General features: G+C 52.1%; 2 protein-coding genes across 4 annotated transcripts in view; one reads left to right on the top strand and one right to left on the bottom strand.

Moving 5' to 3' along the window:
- Nucleotides 1-22,442, bottom strand: part of KRT7 (keratin 7) — a 37,950-nt gene that overhangs the window by 3,607 nt on the left and 11,901 nt on the right. The window contains exons 1-6 of one of the 3 annotated variants that reach the window (XM_059082147.2): nt 15,263-15,427; nt 3,103-3,497; nt 2,162-2,370; nt 1,299-1,359; nt 427-522; nt 34-198 (exon numbers count right to left, since the gene is read on the bottom strand). In XM_059082147.2, the coding sequence (XP_058938130.1) occupies nt 34-198; nt 427-522; nt 1,299-1,359; nt 2,162-2,370; nt 3,103-3,471 (900 nt within the window). In that variant the 5' untranslated portion in view covers nt 3,472-3,497; nt 15,263-15,427. Of the gene's footprint in view, nt 1-33; nt 199-426; nt 523-1,298; nt 1,360-2,161; nt 2,371-3,102; nt 3,515-15,262; nt 15,428-18,993; nt 20,713-21,083; nt 21,119-22,442 lie in introns of those variants that run through there. The other 2 variants (XM_067009346.1, XM_059082149.2) reach the window with 2 other exon arrangements.
- LOC131766755 (keratin, type II microfibrillar, component 7C-like) lies at nt 12,626-21,569 on the top strand. Its single transcript, XM_067009348.1, is given in 8 exon segments — nt 12,626-12,994; nt 15,493-15,704; nt 16,317-16,377; nt 17,169-17,264; nt 17,510-17,635; nt 18,394-18,614; nt 18,787-18,834; nt 19,336-21,569. Coding segments are annotated over 8 exon segments (1,542 nt in total). The 3' UTR covers nt 19,745-21,569.

Below are 22,442 nucleotides of genomic sequence, written 5' to 3'. Positions count from 1 at the left end.
GTGTCTAGGGGGCAGGTGCCCCGAGACACTCACCTTGCTGCGGTACCAGCTCTCAGCCTCGGCCCGACTGCGGCTGACAATGTCGTCATAGTTCATCTTGATCTCGTTCACAATGCTGTCCATGTTCAGGTCCCGGCTGTTGTCCATCTTGATGATGACCGAGGTGTCTAAGATGTGGGAGTGGAGAACTCCGATCTCCTGCAGATGGTGGGCGGGGGGGGGAGGATGCGTGTGGTTTACACCATCCCCTCCCCCACCACAGTGTGCACCCAACCTTCTCAGCCCTCCTTGGTCTCTAGCCCCTCCCTCTCTGACAGCCTCACAGACTGCAACTCCTGCCCCAACCCCGGTGCCACTCTGATCCCAGACCAACGCCCTCGCTTCCAGGCCAGCTGCTCGTTTTCTGCCTGGACCACAACACCTCACCTCCTCATACAGTCGCCGCAGGAAGTCGATCTCCTGAATCAGGGCCTCTGAGTTGGCCTCCAGGTCTGACTTGCAGAGGTAGACGTGGTCCACATCCTGGGAAGGTGGGGAGTCTTTGAGTTCAGAGGACCTCTGGTGATCGCCACGCCCAAATCCCTCTCTCTCTTCACCCATTACATGGAGGTGAGGGGGAAAGGGTTCCCCGTGCTCCTATCCCCGGCCCATCTCCATAGCCTCTGCCCTTCCCCAGAGGCACCTCACGCCCTCCTCCCCTTCTAAGAACAAACCCCTCGTGCCTTGCAGATTGGTCACCAGCCTTTCACTCCTCCCACCTGAGACCTCTTACCTCCCAGCTCTCCTTCTTACCCTCCCCTGTACCAGGAAGCCTGCCAGACTGGCTCCCTCACTCAGCCACCTTGACACTTCCCTGTCCCCCAGCAGTCCTCCAAGACTCCACCTGGCCTCTCCTGGCTCTGCTCCATCCTCCCCCAGATCCTGAGACTGTGCCCCTCTTCTTAATCAGACTTCCTGCAGCACTAGACGGGACACCGTCCCTCAACAGAGAGACTGAAGCTGCCATGCCTCCATGGGACCCCAGCCACAGACCATCACCTCTGAAGCAGCACAGAACAGCCAGAGGTCAACTCAGCCATCCCCCTGCTTCAGGGCAGGGTGCTAGTGGATATTCCAAGGTTATTGCCCTTCTCAAAGCCCAACATGTGCCTTTCATGACCTACTCTCTGGGGACTTCCCATCCTGACTTGACAAGGTCACTGCACCCCGCACTGAGGTTGAGACCATGGGTCTCCCCAACAAGAGCCTGTCATTCTGAGATCCCTCGTGTCTCTGCTTCCCGATCCCACGTTACTCACCTTCTTCAGAGCCACAAACTCATTCTCCGCTTTCACTCTCAGAGCGACTTCCGCCTCGTACCTGAGGCAGAAGAGGGCAGAAAGAGAGGTCATGGCAGAGCAGGTCTCCCCAGAACCCCCTCCACTTCATACCAGTGAAGGAGGCCATGTTAGGGACCTGCCAACAAGCCCGCCCCCTGGCAGCCCTGCTGGGGTCCCCTGTGGTTGGATTTGGGGTGTGTTTGTGATTCTCTCTCCACGTTGAATTGAGGGCTCCAGGGGGCTACTCTTCTGGGACCTCACAGCCCTGTTCCCAAAGCTGCTCTGAGGTCACGTCTGGAGGAGAATAAGGACTCAGCAGCAGCCCCATGCTAGGAGTGGGCAGCAGCACAAGTGGGGCACTGCAGCCTCCGCTCTCCTGGGTGTCCATCCTAGCTCAGCTGTGGGAGGGCCTATGAGTCCCAGGGGCCCTCAGCACTCCGCACCCTAGACGGTGGGACACCAGCAGCCCCAGGACCTGGCAGCTCTGAGCGACACTGGGACTCATATCACATCCAGGTGCTACAGGTGGGAGCCTGAGAGGCGGGAGGAGATGGCTTGGGAGACTGCAGAAGCCCCCTTCCCACAGACCGCAGGGCGCAGCTGCTGGGTGATCAGGCTCCAAGAAGTGAAATCTGAAGGAGCAGAGAGAGACCTCCTGGGGAATCACGGCCCTACTCTCAGGCATCTGATCAGTGACTGCCTGATGTGAAGATCCCTGCTGCACACCGCCCACCTGCCCTGCAAGCTCCCTGGCCCTTCTCGGAAATTCTTCTCCGGTCTCATCCAATAGGCTTTAACTCAAGTCCATTCCTGTGCCCAGCATCGTCCCTGACCGCACTCACTTCTCCTTGTAGCCCTCCAGCACCTCCTGCACTTGGCTGAGCTCCGAGGCCAGCCTCCCGCTGTCGGCCTCCACACGCTCAGCCTCCTGCCTCAGCGTTTGGATGTAGCTCTGGAACAGGGGCTGCAGGTTGCTCTCCCAGCACTGGCGGTTCTGGCAGAACAGCAGCTTGGTCTCCAGCAGCTTGTTCTGCTGCTCCAGGAAGCGCACCTGCCGCCCAGGGTGGGAGGATGGGTCAGATGGCTCACCACTGCCCCAAAGCCTACCTGGGGCATGGGGGGTTGGGGGAGGGCACTGATTGCTTTAAGGTAAACTCCCAAACCAGGAGCTCAGCAGAGATTACACAGAGGGCGCTGTGGGAGACAAGGCAACTCCTGGACTTCGGGATCGGGATCTATGTTTGGATTTTCCAACTTAGGGGTGAGAGCAAGGGGCTGGGAAAGATCAGTCCCTGCTCAGGTGAGCTGAGTTATCCTGACATGCTGAGCCTAGGTGGCATGTGGTCAGGAGCCAAGTAGAGGTCTTTTTGCCTCTGACTCCCCCATCAGTGCCCAGCCTGAATTGAGCATGGGTGGGTTCAGGAAAGGTGTGATCAAGGACACCCACCCAAAGGCTGACCTGTGGTCCTCTTCCTATATCTTATGTGCATTTCTTGTTTGCATGTATAGCCTTCTTTGTCTGCCATGCGGTTCCAAACCTTGTCCTTGTCTGTCTATGGGGACCCTGCCTGTCTGGACAGAGGTGGTATATAGTAACGATTGCCTAATCAGGAGCCCCTGCTCTAGACTCATTTCTCTGATCCTTCTGTGCCCTGGATATGTGTCCATCTCCTCCATTAGACTGGGATCTCATGGGCACCACATCTCTCCTGCCCCCTGACTACCCCTTCAGTGCCTACCCAGGAAGGGAAGGTTCAGGAAGGGTGTGATCAAGGACACCCACCTTGTCGATGAAGGCAGCAAACCTGTTGTTGAGACCCTTGATCTGCTCCTTCTCCTCATGCTTCACACCCTGCGCGTTGGGGTCGATCTCCAGGTTGAGGGGCTTGAGGAGGCTCTCGTTGACCGACACGGTGGTGATGCAGGGCGGGCTGGGGCCGCACACGCCGCCAGAGCGGTAGCCGAAGCTGCGGCCGCAGGAGCCGGTGCGGAAGTCCCCGCAGAGGCTGCGGCTGCCGAAGCCCCCGGTGAGGCCGCGGTAGCAGGAGATGCCGCGGTAGGGGGCGGCCGTGATGCAGCGGCGGACGGGCCGGGGCCCGCAGGCTGAGACGCAGCTGAATGCGCGGCCGCCGAATCCTGATGCGCAGGTCATGATGCTTCTTCGGGGCACGGGAGGCTCTGAGGAGGAAGACGGCCTAATGGAGGGCACAGTGGACGAAGGTGTTTACTTCTTGGACATCGTTGGACCTTTTATATATGTGGGGAGCCTGACGCATCCACGGGTTACGAGCATTTAGACGTTTTTATAGGCTTGGGCTTTTTCGCTGCTGTTGCTTCTTCCTTAATGTGCTTAATTGGAGGCCAGATGCAACCAGATGTTTCTAGCCTTTACCCTAAAATGCACAATTGCTGACTTCAAAGAGCCAGCTGACCTCCCCCACCCACCGCCAACCTTCCTATGCACAGTTGGCAAAGCTCAGGGTTTGGAGGATAGGGGAGCAGTGACTCAGGTTGGACTGGAGGGCGGGGAGAGGCGGGGCCGCGGCTCCTCCTGTCCCGCCCCATTTGATGAAATCATGCCGCTGTCCGTGGTGTCCCGGAACACTGGGGAAGTGTGAGATCAACAGAAGGTGTGGAACTTGAGGCTCACTTGGTGATTTCCCTCACACTGAGGGCCTCTTTCTGCACCACCAAAGCCCCACACTTACACAGTCTCTCACTTAATCACACACACAAGCACACCTGCTCCCAAATCCCTCACCTACAGCCATCAACATATGTGAGTGCTGTGCACTCACATGCTGACCTTCCCATCCACAATCTCACACATACTCACACGTGCTCACATACGCACTCGCCTACCTTCACTTGCACACAGACCAGTCCCTAGGCCACTTATTAGACCTTCTTTGTCAACCTATGCTGAGAGAAGGCAATCCCTCCCTCAGAGGCTTCCATGAGGCCTAAGGGGGCACACACGGGCTCAATGGCCTCAGGAATGCCCAGCCATTTCCAACAAGGCCCCAACCAAGGAGAGCCTGTCTAGAGTTCACCTTCAGTCTCCATGTTTTCTCCCGGGCCCAGAAGGACTGGAGTAGACACAGCTGTTATAAATCTTTATAGCATTTGGCTCAGAATACCAGAGAATCATTCTACATGGAGACATATAAGGAGAGCATCCAGCCCCCTGCCATCACCCCCCTTAGCCTGTACTGCTTTCCATGCTCTACCAAACCTGCAACCCCCTTCCCTTTACAGCAGTTTGTCAGTAGCGTTGGAAGATATCAGAACACATCCATTTTGGTGTGTGCCATCCACCCAGTGTGGATAGGTTGGGCCTTGAGCTGTAAAAGGCTGGGTAGGGGGCTTCCCCGGTGGCGCAGTGGTTGAGAATCCACCTGCCGATGCAGGGGACACGGGTTCGTGCCCCGGTCCGGGAAGATCCCACATGCCGCGAAGCGGCTGGGCCCGTGAGCCACGGCCGCTGAGCCTGCGCGTCCGGAGCCTGTGCTCCGTAGCGGGAGAGGCCACAGCAGTGAGAGGCCTGCATACCGCAAAAAAATAAATTTTAAAAAAAGCCTGGGTGAGAACCAAGTCTCTGCCATGAATAGCTCTGTGTGATTTAGGGGGCAAAGCAGTTCACTCCTCTGGGAAATGGATTAAGCCTCTTCTAGTGCTGCCTTGGAGTATTACAGAAATGTGCATATGCTCGGTAAACTCCAGAGCACAGTGCAGATGTGCTTTACTGTAATCATTAAGAAGCAGCAGGCTCTGGGACTGCATTTTTTTTTTCAGAGTTCACATTGTGACCCACCAATAGGAACAACCAGAATTTTAATGAGACAGATTAGGACAAAATCAAGTTGAGTAGAATATAGTAGAAAATATTAGAGTGTAACATATGTAGTAAAAGTACAATTTCAGGATCTTTTGTTTCAATAGCATGTGATATGTGATATATATGTATGTGTGTACTTAGTCATTATGCAAAGTTACTTCTTAACGTAATTGAAACTAAAAAGTTTAAGTACATGGTCTATCAGTTAAGAACACAGACCCAGATTCCAAACTGCCTAGTTTCAAAGTCCAGCTCTGCCACTTTCTAGCTGTGTAAACTCAGGCAATTACTTAGCCTCTCCGTATCTCATTTCATGATTTGTAAAATAGGGATAATAGTACCCACCTCACAAAGTTTTTATGAGGATTAAAAGAATTAATCAATGTCAAGCACTTAGAACAGAGCCTGACACACTCTAAGTACGTAATCATATTCGTGGTCGGTATCGGTGCTGCTGCTGTAGTTATAGCGGCAGGTTGGATGCGGAGACAGAGATACGTGTTATTGTTGCTGCTGCTGTAGATGTATCAACAGGTTTGATGGAATATACCTACCCACATTCCTAAACCACCTATGTAAAATTCCCACTAATGGTGCCTATCTGAAAGGACTAATAGAAGGATTAAATTTAAAAATACATGGACAATGCTTAACTCAACACCTGGCACATAGCAAGTGCTCAATAAATGTTATCAACTATTATTCTACCATGGAGGTCAGTCCAAGGGGCAGGGAGGACTGGAGACCTTTGACCATCGTCACTTCCTTTATCCTGGAAAAGAACCCAAAATCAAACATCCATCCTCAAGCCCAACTGCCCCAGGGAAGGTCCAATGAGAATCTCTCCTCTAAGGCAAAGGGAAAATGTCACCAGTCCTTGGGCAACCACACTACTGAACGACATGAAAACCTTGGACAGTCCAAAAAGTCTGTTCTCTGTAGTAACTGATACATTTGTATGTCTTATTTGGCCTTATTGGAAGTCCTCCGCCATAAATCAATGACATGCTCATTCATCTTGCTTTTTTGCCTGATTCTGAAAACTCCTGATTGGTCAGTAGTCCAGGGATACCATGGGGGTGAGAGTGGGGGATTTGCCATTGATAATCCATCCAAGAATAATGGAATTCCAAAGAGAGCAAGAGAAATCAGCCTTTCACTGCGACTGGAAAGATAGAAGTTGGATTTGAGGGAAGACTTGCCAAAGGAGGTCAAGTAGTCATGGTTTCCTAAGGAGATTGCATTATGTCTCCCATTTAGGGAAGCTTTATGTAAAAGAGAAACACTGTTTATTCTGGAGTGGCTATCATGTTTGTGGAGACAGGGCGAACCAAAAGACCTTCATATCTGGAGATCACAGCCTCTTCTTTTAGCCAAGTAGATCTTGTTTCAAGGGTTGCCTGGAAAGAAGGGGGTAAATCAGGTGGTTTTAACATTGAGAAGTTCTTGTTCAAGACTCCCTTCAGTCCATCCTGCTCCTCTGGAGGATGTTAGAAGGCGGATTCCCCAAAATGGATGATGGGTTAAACAAGATAACATCTTGTGGGATTCAGGGATTCTGCGATTGATGTGTCCCTGCAATATGCTGAACCCTGTCTTAATTTTGGAGGGAGGGAGGAAAACACTAAGAAGAGGAAGGAGACATGGATTCTGGAGCTCCTGATCTGATGAGGAAGACAGACCCAGAAGTTCAGAAGTTCATGTGAAAGTCCAGAAGTCTGAAGAGGGCTGGTTTTTAGCTCTACCGTCAGATGCTCAGGGACACAATGCCTACTGACAGTGCCCATTCTGAGGCAATGTGCAATACAGCTGGTCTGATGAGAAAGGCAAGAAAGGCTCCCTGGAAAGGGTGAGGACAGTCTTCAGTAAGGCAGCAGGTCAAATATGTACATGGAGATACTTCAGAGAGTGGACGGTAGGGGCACCTGAGGGCCCTTGCAGAAGAGGAAGGTATCATGAGATGCTGTGACAGTAGAGAGCCAGTTGAGACAGAGGCCTCAGAAGCAGGGCCCATGTCATTCTGCTCCACGGCTAGAGGCTGGGAAGCAGCCTGTGGACTCTACATCTGGAAGATACCAAAACTTCACTCTAGGCTTGCAGGTATCCAGGAGGTCGTGCCAGAGCTCTGCCTCCTCACCAAGACAGCCTGAGACAGTGGCCAGTTATCCGTGAGAACTCACCAGAGGAAGGAGGGCCAAAGGCCATCCTGGAGAGTCTGGCAGAGGATGAAGCCTGACTCAGGAGCTCCACCCTTGGTGAGGTCCATTCCCACTAACCAGGCTGAGCCCCTGCACCTCCCCCAGCCCACATCTCTGCTCCATGAGGGTTCATTTCTTTAGAGCTGGAGATGAGGTTGCCCACCCCTTCAGGTAGGTCTACACCTTGTCCTCAGTGCTGTGCCCCTTCTCCCATCAACCTCCTCCTCCTCTGCTCTTCCACCCCTGGAGTGTCTCCCTACCATTCTCCCATGGGTCTTCTCCCTCTTTTCCTCCACTGTCCTCCACTTCCCTCCTCTCCTCTCTGTCTCCCCCAGTCTCCCCTCCCTCCCATTCTCCTCACTCCCCAGCCAGTCTCCATCCTTCTTCCAAGTGGCCCTGGAGAGTAATAGTCTAACACCAAGGATCTTCTTCCTCTTTTTATCTAGAAATCGACCTTCCATCCACTTCTCTCTTTCTTTCCCCAACCCTACCCCATCTCTACTCTGACCCGTGGCATTCAGAATTCTTGCCCTTGTTGGTTGCTTTTCTCTACCACCCCATCATCACTCAGGTCAAGGACTCAGGTAAAGAACACATCCACTCACTGTGTCTTTCCTTCAGGCCCCAGCCAGGATCTCTCCCCACCCCATCCCTAGCCCCAGGAATGGCTGCCCTCTGGTCTGCTTCATCTGATCCCCACCCCATCTTACCAAAAAGCTTTGCATAATTAACCATCAAGCTTTGATGGCTCCATTACTCAGCACTTAATATGTAGCTGATATTCATTTCATTCACTCAAGAAATATTTATTGAGCACCTACTATGTGCCAAGCCCTTGGAATATAGCCAGGAACCAAACATTCATACCCATTGATGTGTTGCAGGGTTTGCATTTTTGTTCATGACGTAGGTGTATGTTCAGCTTTTCTCTTAGAACTGGAAGCTCACATCAAATAAGGGTGAGTTCATCCTCTGGCCCTGAACCCTGAGAGCATACTGACGGACCCTGAAGAGGCACTGGAGGGAGGGATTAGCGAGTGTGTATGAATGTGTCCTATACAAACACCATCTACCATGTGATACTTTAGTGATGACAGATGGTGGATGGATAGGAGTGCAGTGAGATAAACTCACCCCTTCCCCTGGGATCAAACACACCAAGCTCTGAGTGCCAGTTCTGCCTCTAACTACACAACCTGAGCAACCTCTTAACCCTCTAGGCCTCAGTGTCCTCATCTGTAAAACTAGAATCATAACACCTGCCTCAGAGGGTAACTGTAAAAATTAAATGCATTAACGAAAGTTGGGCAATCAATATAGTATCTACTATGAAGTAAGATGAACATCAAAAGATGTTTGTTATAAGTTTGGAAGAATATTCATAAAATCTACACTAAGCATATGCTACCTGAATAATTTTTTTTTTTAAATAACCACATACCCTAGAAAAACTCTTGCACAAATACACCAGAAGACATGGAAAAGAAAGTTCATGGCAGCTCTGTTCATAATACAAACTCTGGGGACAACCATGAGGCTACCAGGGTGGAAAGATGAATAAACTGTGACATATTCATACAAAGAGTACCGTCCACAGTGAAAATGAACACAATAGAGCTACAGGAAACAACATTGAACAATGGAATACACACAATATGATTCCATTTATATGAAGTTCAAAAACTGGAAAACGAAATCATATATGGTTTAGGGATGCGTTCCTTGGTCCTTAAACTGTAAAGAAAAGCAAGGGAATGATTCAACACAAAATCCCAGAGAGGAGCCATCCCTGGGTCAGGAAGGAAGGGGGTACAGTGAGAATGAGGCTCAGAGGAAGCTCCTAAGTTACACATATGTTCTCTTTCTTCCTACAGGTGGTAGGCACACCACCTATACTTTCTTTTTTGGGGGGTGGTATATTTCACCATAAAAGCAATTTTAACTCCCGTAAAGCTCCCATTGCCAGAGCCAAGACCACAGAGTGGTCATTCTGCCAACTCTTTCCCCCTGCCCTCTTGCCTTCCCCCACCGCAAGCTTTTTTACTCCAAGAAAACCTACAGATTGAATGTCTTTTTAGGTCTTCAAAATTAGCAGCCATTAATAATACCTGAAGTTAAATGACTTGTTGTCACATTTGATTTTTTTTAATATCTTGTTTTAAATTGCTTGCTGCTCCTTTCAAATTGCTTAGCAAAGACCAGCCATTCGTAATTAGCTCGTGTTTATGCGTGTCATTTTTATAGGGAGTTATACTGGTAGAAAAGGCAAAGCGTGTGTGAGCTGCACCCTGACTCACAGGGCTTCTCCTCAGGACACCCGGCCAGCTGGCTGGCTGGGAGCACCACAGCTCCCTTTTGGGCAGTGCCCAGAGTGGCGGATGAGGGCATAAAGGGCCTCAGAAGAACTGGCCCAGCTCCCCAAACACATAAAGTATCAGGAGCCACGCCCTCCTCTGGGATGGCAAGATGTCTGACACAATCGGTGACCCCATGTCAGTCCTGTCACCAGCCCCACTCCTGACTGTTTTGCACAGACACACTATTCTCTTTTCTCACCAACCGCCCCCCTCCTGCCCTAAGCTGATTTGCCTGCCTTTGCCCCTAAGACACAGCAGCTATGGGGGTAGGACGGGGGGGCGGGGAAAGACTGCCAGCTGCGGCATTTCACTTCTCTTTTCTTCCCTTCCATTTAATGTGAACCCCCGTACTTTATGGTATCGTTTTTCTAGACCTGCTCTATTGGAATGGGGTGCTTCACGGGTACATAGAGCACAGTATAACCTATCTAGGTACTTACAACATACCAGAGGTAAACAAATAACTAAAACAGCTGTTCTCCATCCCCTTCCTTCAGTTCGCAGCCACACGGTCCTGCAGATCTCCACCCCGCGCCCCAGCCTCTATTGCCCTGTGCCACATACATGCCCATTGGCCCTCCTGGTTCCAACAATTCCATCCTCCTCTGACTCTGCCCACCTTCCTTAGACTGACTCTCCCCAATCCTATATCCACAGATATCCTCCCTCTAACAACTTCTCCATCCTCTTGAAAGTTTGCAGGGATTAGGAAATCCAGGGGTTGCCATAGCCTATAGGTGAGAAGGCATTGCGTCTCCTGAGCTTCACTACTTAATAGATGGGAGACTGGAGCCTACCCGGCTCTTTGGTGGGGTTAATGGCAGACTCTGGGAAGGCTCACGCCAAGGAGTACTTCCCAGAACTTCTGCTGCCAGTGTCCTTGTTCCCATGGTGAGCCACAGCCACCCCCCGCCTCTACAGAAGACCCTCCAACACTAGCAGGAGTTGTAGCCTTTTGATGTGATTCGATTTGGGGTGGTCCGGGAAGATCCCACATGCCGCAGAGCAACTAAGCCCATGCGCCGCAACTACTGAGCCTGTGCTCTAGACCAAGAGAGTCACAGCTACTGAGTCTGCGTGCCACAACTACTGAAGCCCCCGTGCCTAGAGCCCGTGCTCCGCAACAAGAGAAGCCACCGCAATGAGAAGCCCGCACACCGCAACGAAGAGTAGCCCCCACCAGCCGCAACTAGAGGAAGCCCGCGCACAGCAACGAGGACCCAACGCAGCCAAATAGATAAATAAATAAATAGATAAATATATTTTTTTAAAAACAGAAGCAATATTGTAACAAATTCAATAACGACTTTAAGAATGGTCCACGTAAAAAAAAATCTTAAAAAAAGATAGATGGGAGACTTTGGTTGAGTTATTTAACCTCTCTGAGCCTCAGTTTCCTCATCTGTAAAATGGGGATAATGATACATACTTCATATGGTTGATGTGAGAATTAGAGATCATTTATGGCATATAATGATGGTCACATAGTAGGTGGCCAATAAAAAGAAAATAGGACCTATGTTGCCCTGTGGAGTTCTTTCTAATTGTAAAGGGGAAAATGTACTCAAGTGATCCGATTTAGCATCACCAGTGACAGGACAACCTGACATTTTGTGCTTCCTGGGGTGATACAGTAAGAGTTATAAAGCATCAGTTATGACGTATTCTGCCCAAAAATGTTTCGGTTAAACCCAGCCAAGCCTCCAGACCAGCACTGTCTAATAGAAGCTGATGTGATGGTGGAACTGTTCTGTAGCTGTGCTGTTCAATAAGGTAATCAGTAGTCATGTGTGGCATGTAATGGAAGGACTAGATTTTGAATTTATTTAATTTTAACTAATTTAAACAACCATATGTGTCTATTGCCTACCATATTGAACAGCCTAGCTCAAGAGTTAATTTTCAGTGTACAGAAAATACAAGAGAAAGAGCCATAAGTTAAATCAAGAAAACCTATTTTTAAAAATTATTAGGACAATTGGGAAATTTTAATATGGAATGGATAGTAAATGATTCTTTGGAATTATCGTTCTTTTTCTTGCATGTGAAAATGGTACTGTTCTGATTCTTAAGAAATGCATGCTTAAGTATTTAAAGGCTCCATGTTATGCTTTCTGTAATCGTCACATAATTGGGCAAATGTGAAAGCAGATATGGCACGATGTTAACAACTCTTGAATCTAGGTACCTGGGTGGAACACATCAGGGTGTTTGTTACACAGGTACTATTCCTTCAACTTTTCTATATGTTTGAAAAGTCTCATAATATAAGTGGAAGAAGACATAAAACACAAATATTTAATAATCTGCTGGCTGCTGCCATGACAGGAAAAGTCAGGTGTATTTCAGCAGCCAACTGGACTTTCTGCAGATGGGGGAAATACAGCTTTATGTTATAGTAGGACCTTGGCCACTACTGGGATGGAAACTTCTAGAAGTTATTCATAAATATCGCAGTCTTTCCCGGGTCCCCCACTCACACGCTACACACATACAGTTTGCCTGCTTCTGCGCCATCTGGCTTCCCTCTCCTCCCCTTTTCTTGGCCCCATTCTTCCCTCCCCTCCCCTCCCCTGCCCTTCTCTCTCCAGTACCCTCAGATGTGTGCATGCCCTGCTGTCAAGGCACTTTGAAGATGAAACATGCTGAGTTCCCCTACAGCCCAGGGTTGGCATCCTTTACACAGAGGAGGGTGTGGGCCACTCCACTATTAAAGCACATTCTAGAGAGGCGTTGGACCCAGCTAGCCACCCAAGCCCATAAAGCACAAATTGCAAAACCCCGTCTGCATAGCCAAGCCCCTTCCTAACCGAGCATAAATAGGACCCGGGCTCCTAGAGGAGGACATTGGAGTTTCCACAAGACCCCAGTTATCCTATGCTGTACTCCGCAAGCCAAACCTCCAGAAGCATCATGACCTGCGCATCAGGATTCGGCGGCCGCGCATTCAGCTGCGTCTCAGCCTGCGGGCCCCGGCCCGTCCGCCGCTGCATCACGGCCGCCCCCTACCGCGGCATCTCCTGCTACCGCGGCCTCACCGGGGGCTTCGGCAGCCGCAGCCTCTGCGGGGACTTCCGCGCCGGCTCCTGCGGCCGCAGCTTCGGCTACCGCTCTGGCGGCGTGTGCGGCCCCAGCCCGCCCTGCATCACCACCGTGTCGGTCAACGAGAGCTTCCTCACACCCCTCAACCTGGAGATCGACCCCAACGCGCAGTGAGTGAAGCATGAGGAGAAGGAGCAGATCAAGTGTCTCAACAGCAGGTTCGCTGCCTTCATCGACAAGGTGGGCGTCCTCGATCACACCCTTCCTGAACCTTCCCTTCCTGGGTAGGCACTGAAGGGGTAGTCGGGGGGCAGGAGAGATGTGGCCCAGGTAAGCCCCGAGCCTGATGGAAGAAGTGGACACACATTCAGGACACAGACACAGAGAGATGAGTGTAGAGAAGGGGCTCCTGATTCGAGCACTGTTATTATATACAACCTCTGTCCAGACGGGCAGAATCCCCACAGACAAGATGAGTGTCCTTGATCCCACCCTTCCTGAGCCTGGAATTCCTGGGAGGACCTGAGAATTTCTGGGCCAGTCTCTCCTAGAAATGGGAATGGGTACTGCTGATATTTTGTGTGATATCTTTAGGTGGTCTATTAAAGCGTTAAATAACATTGAAACACCTGATGAGAAAACTCATCTCTTCAGTTTGTTTCAATCCTTAAGATCAAGTGGAGAGTGCTTCCCTGGTGGTGCAGTGGTTAAGAATCCGCCTGCCAGCGTAGGGGACACGGGTTCGAGCCCTGGTCCGGGAAGATCCTACATGCCACAGAGCAGCTAAGCCCATGCGCCACAACTACTGAGCCTGCTCTCTAGAGCCCGCGTGCCACAACTACGGAAGCCCGCATGCCTAGAGCCCGTGCTCCGCAACAAGAGAAGCCACTGAAGTGAGAAGCCCGCGCACCCGCTCGCTGCAACTAGAGAAAGCCCACGTGCAGCAACAAAGACCCAACGCAGCCAAAAATAAATAAAAATAAAATAAATTTATATTTTAAAAAAGATCAGATGGAGAAAATCTCCTTGGGTACTAATATGTCTTTAATATCCCTCTAATACTTGCTACTCTCATGCTTTTAATAAAGGAGAGCAAGCCTCAGCTTCAAAGATGTCTGGGGCAACAGTTTCAGCTAGAATTTCATGCTTTCTGATTTCCTCTTGTATATGACTAGTGATACTGGTTTTACAATTATGGTGGTAATATAAAGTTACCCCTTTAGCCCCATTTAAGTGTGAATGTTAATCAAATCCATTTATAGATAAATCATGAGTAAAATAGAGCAAGGGGATGACAAAATCCTGAAGTCGGCCTTTGAAGGGTTCATGTTTGAGAATCACCACCCCCAGTGCAAGGCCTGCCCCAGGGCCCTCCCGCCCCCCCCACTCACCCACCCAGAGTTGGTGGCAGAGCAGGATTCCAAGCCCAGGCTCTCCCTGGCTCTCCAGGTCCCTGGGGCTGGAGGGTCCAAAGCTTGGGGTCCAGCTACCCCACACCCCTCCAGCAGGAGCTTGTCCACCTCAGCAGCAGGCACTCTATTCTGAGTGTGCTGGCACTCACACCCGGGAAAGCCAGGGAGGGGAGCGGAAAGGGTCCTGACCCAGGAGCAGGTGGCCTGGGCTCCATGTGCATTGGCTTCTCCTCTCAGCCCCAGAGCTGTGCACAGTGCAGTTGTGAGCTGGCCATGACTTTGAAAGGAAAGATGAGGACCAAGACAGCCATGCAGCTCCCCAACACAGCCCGAGCCGTGTCAGCTAAGACCACTTACAATGATCCCACATAATATCAGCAGTCCCCATTCCCCGTCTCTGGAAGTTCCAACCGGGGATTTCCAGCTGCACTCATCGAGTTGGATGAAAGGATACCAGGGCTAAAAGGCAAGGTAACATCTCAACTCCAGCTAAAAAAAAATCTGAGAAGGGGAAACCTGGAGGCCAGGGAGCCTGGTCTTGTTTGCTGATGTCCTTTCTGGCTGGCCCAGTGACTGTTGTTTCTGCACCTCTCCAGGTTTGAATGACCTCCAGCAAAGGCTTTCATGCTTCACTTCCCTACAGTCCCCACCCTCCCTATTTTCCAAAACCTTCCCCCGTTCACATTACCCGCCTGGCCTCCAGACACATAGGAGTGTCCAGCATAGAAGTTTAGGCCACCTACGAGCACAGCCCACTCTCCCCTACACCTCCTCAGATCCCAGGCATCCTGCTTGGTGAGAGACTGCCCTCTCCAACTACCCCCACTAGGAAGCCCTTCCCAGCCTGACCATCCATTCAAACAACTGCTCAGCAAGCTCCAGCTGGCCACTGAGGAGAGAGATACATAAGCCATAGGCCCTGCCCTGGGGGAGCTCGTAGTGAAAGGCTTTCCTCCTATTCTCTCCCTCCCAACCCTGCTCTACATTCTTTTCTTCCAGGAAGCCTTCCCTGATTGTCACTATCCTCTACCCCTACCTGTCCCCACCCCCCAGCCCAACCCAGCACAGCCCAAATGCCCCTCAGTTTCTCACTCACCCCATCCAGGCCCATCTGGACAGACCCTGACTCAGGCCTGCATAAGCAGTCATGAAACAAGGATTCTCCAGCTGCCTCCTCAGGCCAGGAGAGCCCAGCAGGGGCCATGCCCTCCATCCACCCTTTGCCTCTTCACACCTCGCTGCTAGTTCCTTCTTACCCTGCCTGCTCTGTCGGGAGGGCTGGGGATATTGGCTCCTCCCACCGAGTTTCTCCCACCTCCACACCAGATGCGCTTCCTGGAGCAGCAGAACAAGCTGCTGGAGACCAAGCTGCAGTTCTACCAGAACCGCCAGTGCTGCGAGAGCAACCTGCAGCCCCTGTTCCTCGGCTACATCCAGACGCTGAGGAGGGAGGCCGAGCATGTGGAGGCCGACAGCGGGAGGCTGGCCTCGGAGCTCAGCCACGTGCAGGGGGTGCTGGAGGGCTACAAGGAGAAGAAGTGAGGGTATGGGGAGGAGGGTGTGGAGAAAGGTAATGGGCTTAAGTCAAAGCAGGATAGATTTCAGTTAGACCACAGGAAGAACTTTCCACTAGGAAGGAGAGAGTAACAGGAAACCTGCGGGGGAAATTTTTCTTTTCTGGGATGGGAGTTGAAACACTGGAGAGAGTCTGAGCTGCTCCAGCTACCTCATCATTATGTGTTTATTTTAATTTAGCAAACATTTATTGCGCATCTATTCTATGTTCCAGGTGCTGTGTTGGGCCCTGAAGTAGGGTAGGGATAAGGAAGTAAGGAGGACAGGAAAAGGGGCCACCAGAGCTAGGTCAGGGTGCCCACCACCACCACCACCAGGGGATTACCTTTCAGAAGCAGAGAGGAGCCCTACAAAAATGTGCAAGGCACCAACCCTGGCCCTGAAACAGGAAGAGCAGTGGGTGACACGGTTGGTTTGAGTACCCAGAGGAAAGGGATAGACACTTTGATTCTGTGACCACCTGCAAAAAAATCCACTTCCTGGAATGTGTTTGGGCCTTCATTCTCTTTTTTTCTCTTCAAATCCCAGCCTATGGAAATTCTAGCCACTGCAACTTGTGCCCTTTTTGTCCCCAGGTATGAAGAGGAAGTGGCACTAAGGGGCACCGCTGAGAATGAATTTGTGGCCCCGAAGAAGGTGAGTGACCCCAGAATCACACAGCCCAACCTCTCCCTTATTTCTCTCCCCAAATGCCCCAGTGCTCCCTGGGTGGCCCTGGACATCAGAGTACACTGCCTGCTTCAAGCAGGGTAATCATTCACCATCCAAGGTCACTCCCATCTGGCCAATGGCTTCCCTCCTCCTTCTGCCCTGTGCCTGGCGGAAAATAGGCACTGCATAAATTTTTGTGAACGGAAGAGTACATGAATGCTTGGGGATGGCTCCATCCTCAGTCCAGCAACAGCTGGGAGATGCTGGCATGAACAGTGCCGTTGTTCCTCACCTCTTAGACTTGACTCAGCATAATTGCCATCAGTGCACTGAGGCACAGAGATCAAGCAAGTGTCTTGCCCTGAGTCACACTGGCTTGGGAGTAGCGTTGATCCCTGGGACTTCTTCTGACCACAGATCTCTAGATTTCTTTCCATGAAGTTCCAGAGCAGAGAGGGGTGGATCATCATTCAAACAGCCATTTTGCACCAGATCCTAAGTTTCATGATAATGCAAGCTGTGCATTCTAGAGGGATCATCCTAGTGGATACCAGAGGAAATGCCTGGAAACCTCAGGACCCCCTCCCTTACCCAGACCTGCTTCTGACCCCTTGAACTGAGTAAAGGACTTCATCAATGCCATGACACCAGGCACTGGAATGAGCAGCTAAGGAGGGCCCAGGGAGTGTGCCCAGCCTGATGGGGTGCTCCTCCCTGGTGGAGAGAGCTCTGTGCTGTCTCCCCAGCGAGACTCCTGTGCCACCCTCTCCCTTTAGGATGTGGACTGCGGCTATCTGCAAAAGTCGGACCTGGAGGCCAATGAGGAGGCCCTGACCCAGGCGATCGACTTCCTGCAGCAGCTGTTTAAAGAGGTGAGGGGCCACAGAGCAGTGGGGCAGCAAGATGAGTGGTCCAGCACCCCCTTCCCAGAACAGGGGTGCTAAAAGCTGAAAGTATTAGCAGGAGGGATGCTAAAAGGGCTTTGGCCTTTGTCTAGGTGGGATGGTTAAGGGAAGGGCAGACAGCTCTCAGGATGGGGTGGCCGATGCACAAACTGTGGGGCTTAATGGGATGGCATATCCTGTGTCCCATGAGCATCTGTGCTCCCCCCCCCCAGTGCGAGGAGATCAAGGCTACGGTGACCCAGCATGAGGAGACCCTGCGCCGCACCAAGGAGGAGATCAACGAGCTGAACCGCATGATCCAGAGGCTGACGGCTGAGGTCGAGAATGCCAAGTGCCAGGTACAGAAGCCTGGCCCAGCCCTCAGCGTAGAAAGGGAACAGGGTTGGCCTGCAGCAGGGGGATTTAAGTCAGACACCTTGCCAAAGTGTGGGAGAAGGAGCAACGTCAAACTTTAGGCAGGTCTTCTCCGTGGAGAATGCACTCGTTCCCACTGAATGTGGGGCACAGGGGGAGGGCTCTGGAGGGGAGCGGAATGACCAGGGCTTTCATGGTCCCAGGGGCAGAATTGGGCAGAGGAAATACCACCAGTTTGAGAGGCAGGAAACCTGGGCTCTCAAGCCAGCCCTGCCACTAGCTCACCATGTGATTTGGGGGAAGCCATTTCACCTCTCTGGCCCATTGTTCTAGATCACTGACCACACACTTAGATGTCCCCAGAGGATAGTAAGTGAGTGAAGCAGGCTGTACTGAAGGCACTAGGGTGTGGTAAACTGGAAAACAAAACAAACGGGCAGCGCTGATCAGATTCAACTAAGGCAGGCCCTACAGAAATGCAGGTCCAGTGTGGCTGGATCCTCTGGTTTTTCAAGAGAAGCCAGGACTTTGGATTTCAAGAGAAGTCAGGAATTTGGATTTTTACATTAAATTTCAAAAATTAAGGACACTGTGCCAACATTCCCCAAGAGCACTAATTTGCAACCCCTGACCTAACAGATGAGTAAGGCCCCTTCTTCCTCTGATGGTCAATAGTCAGTGGATACCTAGTCTCTGACCCTAAATGCAGAAGGAGCCTTAATAACCCTCCCCTGTCCCCCAGAACTCCAAGCTAGAGGCTGCCGTGCCCGAGGCGGAGCAGCAAGGCAAGGTGGCCCTTAATGATGCCCGCTGCAAGCTGGTCGGGCTGGAGGAGGCCCTGCAGAAGGCCAAGCGGGACATGGCCTGCCTGCTCGAGGAGTACCAGGAGGTGATGAACTCCAAGCTGGGCCTGGACATCGAGATCGCCACCTACAGGTGCCTGCTGGAGGGCGAGGAGCAGAGGTGAGGACCACATCTGTGGGGATGATGTCTCTTCATCCTCCAAGCTGTGCTTAGAGCTAGGAGCGTGTTTGCATATTATTTGCATCTAATTTGCATCATGATTACTTGGAGGAGGGAATTTGCAAGTTCTGCTCCCCCCAACTAATTTTTGACTCTTTCCTCTCCCCACAAGGTTGTTTAAGGGCATTGGTGCTGTAAATGTCTGTAAGTTATCTATACTGTGGGTTCTGAAATAAGAGCTTGGGGCTCCTGGTGGTCAGTCTTTTTCTTAAAGGGCCCAATAGTAAATATTTTAGGCTTGCGGGTCATGCAGTCTCTGCTCAACTGCTTAGCTTGTTGTAATGTGAAAGCAGCCACAGCCATAGCAATACTTCAGGAATAGGTCTGGCTGGGTTCCAATAAAATTTTATTTACAAAAACAGGAGGTGGGGGGGTGCGGGGGGGGGACAGTTTAAGACCCTGAAAGGAAGGAGGGGGATGTGGCAGTGAATGATTATGATAACTTAAATAGCTATTTCAGCCTATAGGAAGGGCCTGGGCTAACAGTTTATCAAGGATGCTTGAGGTTAGACTACTGGAAGAAGTGCCCAGGTGTGAGGTTGTTTGAGGGGGAAGGGGGCATAGAAATAGAGGGAAGGAGCTCTGAGCAAGAGAAGAGGGGGTGGGAGGACTCTGGCCCACAGACAGGAGCCTCTGGCGATGACCTTGCGAGGCGACTTAGCCCTGTTCTCTCCCGGGGCAGGGTCGTCTGAGGGGACCTCTGCGTGTCCGGCTCCCGGCCGGTGACGGGCAGCGTCTGCAGCGCCCGCTGCAGCGGGTACCTGGGGGTGAGCACCGGCGTGCGCTTGCCCTGCGGCCAAAGCAGTGGCGGCAGCCACCGGGTGCGGTTTGCTTGGCGCCTTCTGCTTCGTAAATACACCGATCCGCGAGCCAACCGTCCCTGCCTCCGGGCGGCGGGCCCCTGGGCTTGCGGCAGAAGGGCTTCAGGAACCAGCCGGCCTGACCTGCCCCAATTGCTACCTTCTCCTCCTGCAGCTCTCTCCCCGCTTGTCTCTTCACTTTCTCCAGGGAGGGCGGGCTCCTCGCCCACAGCTCTGGCAGCTCCCCTTCATCCCCAAGAGTCTAAATGACTGGTTTCCCCCAGCCCTGGGCAAAGAGCCAACCCGGCTCTTTGAGTCTGCTCAAAGAGCAGACTCCGGCTGCTCTGGAGGCTTGGACGCCTGTGGCTTCTAACAGACAGATTGGTCCCAGGGCCCCTCCAGTGTGGACCTGCTGCTGTTTCCCCTGCCTCCTAAACCCTCCCACGGTGACTGAGGTTGCATCTCCCAAGGGACAACTTTATGCCCCGCCTGGCTCCCTCTCTCTCCCAGGAAGGGCTGATTTGCCAGTTGGCTGGTCCACCTCAAACCCAGGCCTAGGGCAGCTAAATGTGTGGTCTTCTCACCACTGAGGAATGTTCTCTGACAGCACAGGGCATTGGCTGGGGGAGGGGGTGGGTGCAAACAGCTCTCCCACGCCCTCAGCAGGAGAGGACTCCAGTGCCCACTGCCTGGCAGAGCCAGAACTTCCAGGGGCTTCTGCACTTCTTCAGGAGAGGAGCTAGAATCAGGCCCAGCCCTGGGAGGGGTCAAGGCCTCACTCTGGATAAGAGTCAAGTTCCATAGAGCAGCACCCCCATGTCACCAATGTGCTGTCCCAGTTATCAGGGCAGACCCTGTGCTCTCTCGAGCCCTCCTCTCCCCACCACCTTCCCCGCCCAGCCTAATGAAGCCAGGATACCAGGTGCTGGGCGTGGGTTCACCCAAGCCTCAGAAAGCAGCTGCTTTATTGGAAGCTATTCTGACATCATTTTTCAGACTACCTTGCAGTCTTGGGACCAGGGATGGAGGTCCTCTTGTGACGATGGGAGGAGAGGGTATGTGTCTCCCCACACCAGGGGCTCAGTTGCGGGTGCACCTGCTGGGGGCAGATGTGGTCCTAATGGAATAGGCCTTGGGGGCCCCAGGCCCTCCACCACTGGAGAATCTCAGGGCATTGCTGCCCATGTTTCCCCCGAAGGTCAGCCGGCTGCCAGCACCGCCCGTGGAACTGACCACAGCTGAGAGAGAAGGGAGGAGGTCTCCATCGGCATGAGGCCCACCAGCCGAGACCCCCGCCCTCCTGCCATAGCTGCCTGTCTCCCTCCTCCCACCCATTTCCCTTCCCACCAACAGCCAGGGCCCAACCCAGAAGGAGCCTCAGACAGAGGTGAGGGCTGCTCCACGCTGCCCCCACCCACCCTGTCCTCGTGCATGGCTTTCCTGGGCTGTTGAGCTTCTCTGGATGGGAACTGCAGACCCCTGCTGAAAGCTATTGAAGTGAAGGAGGCTCCCAGCCTCCAGAAGGCCAGGCCTTCAGGCCGATGTGCCATCCAATAGACCCAGCCTAGTCTGGAGGGCATAGGTGATGGGCCCGCAGCCAAGGACTTACAGATGTTCACGGCTCCCACTCCATCTCCGGTCATCCTGGGGCAGAGGAGATACCTGTGAGGGCTGCTCTCTCCTCAGCACTGGAAGAAGCACTCCCGCAGCCCTCCGTCCAGGCCCCGAGCAGAACTGAGGTTCCTTCCTCTGTCCCCACACATTCAGCCTTCCTTCAGCCTTTTCACTTTGGCCCTCCTGCCTACTGGCTACATGACCTTGGGAATGTCTCAGAGTCTCCACTTCCTCACCTATAATGGGGCCTAGCTCAGTACCAACCTCACAGTGTTGTTTGTGACGGCTAAATAACATAAGTTACCTAAAGCCCTGGGCACACAGGATTCTGTAAATGGTAGCTGTTCTCGTTGTTTATGTAGATGGCTGCCTCTCTTAACCAGATCATAAAATCCTCAAAGAAGGCTGTAGCTTATTGATTCCTGCATCTCCAGTCATTAGCATGAGGTCTGGCACACGGTAATTACTTAATATGTGTTGAAATAATTAGTGAATTGTTGACTGAGTGAATTCAGCTCCAGCCGGGACTGAGGGGGGAGGGAGGAGAGGGGGTTGTTTTAAGCAGGCTGTGGGGCTAAAACAGATCTTGCACTGGAAATTAAAAATCTATCCGAGGGCTTCCTTGGTGGCGCAGTGGTTGAGAGTCCGCCTGCCGATGCAAGGGACACGGGTTCGTGCCCCGGAAGATCCCACATGCCGCAGAGCGGCTGGACCCGTGAGCCATGGCTGCTGAGCCTGCGCATCCGGAGCCTGTGCCCCGCAACGGAAGAGGCCACAGCAGTGAGAGGCCCGTGTACCGCAAAAAAAAAAAAAAATCTATCCGAGACAGTTGGGTGTTTGTTTTGTGACCCACAGTCCCACTGTCACCAAGCCCTTGGCCTTGGGGATGAGTTTACTCTGCAGGGAGGAGGAGAGGCCTCAATTTAGTGGAGGGAGTGAGGGAAGCCCAGCTGCAGCCCCAAATCCTGGAAGGGGGCAGGGCAAATGTCAAGGGTAAGAGATGGGGACACTAGGAAGCTTCCAGGCCACTTGTCTGTTGACTGAATGAGTCAATCAAGCCATCAAGGTACTAGTGAAGACCCAACTTCATGGACATAGATGTGGAGTTTTTTGTGAAGAATTCCCTGTAAGACTAACCCAACCCAGCTTCATCTCAGGCTGCAGGTGAGTATGCATATGTCTCCATTTCTGGAGACAGGGGAAATTTACCTCCTCACCATGCTCAGTCAATACCACGTGACTTAGCCCTCAATTATGTAGTGAGAAGGAGCAGCAGCCTGTCACCATGGAAGATGCCTGGAGCAGGAATCAGCAGAGCTTGACTGCACACTGGCCCTGTCCCCTCAATTAATAA

This window comes from Kogia breviceps, chromosome 12, assembly GCF_026419965.1.
Source record: "Kogia breviceps isolate mKogBre1 chromosome 12, mKogBre1 haplotype 1, whole genome shotgun sequence".
In the NCBI taxonomy this organism is placed as follows: Eukaryota; Metazoa; Chordata; class Mammalia; order Artiodactyla; family Physeteridae; genus Kogia; species Kogia breviceps.
Note: the sequence above shows the minus strand (reverse complement) of the source record. Positions and strands in the feature narration are given on the sequence as shown.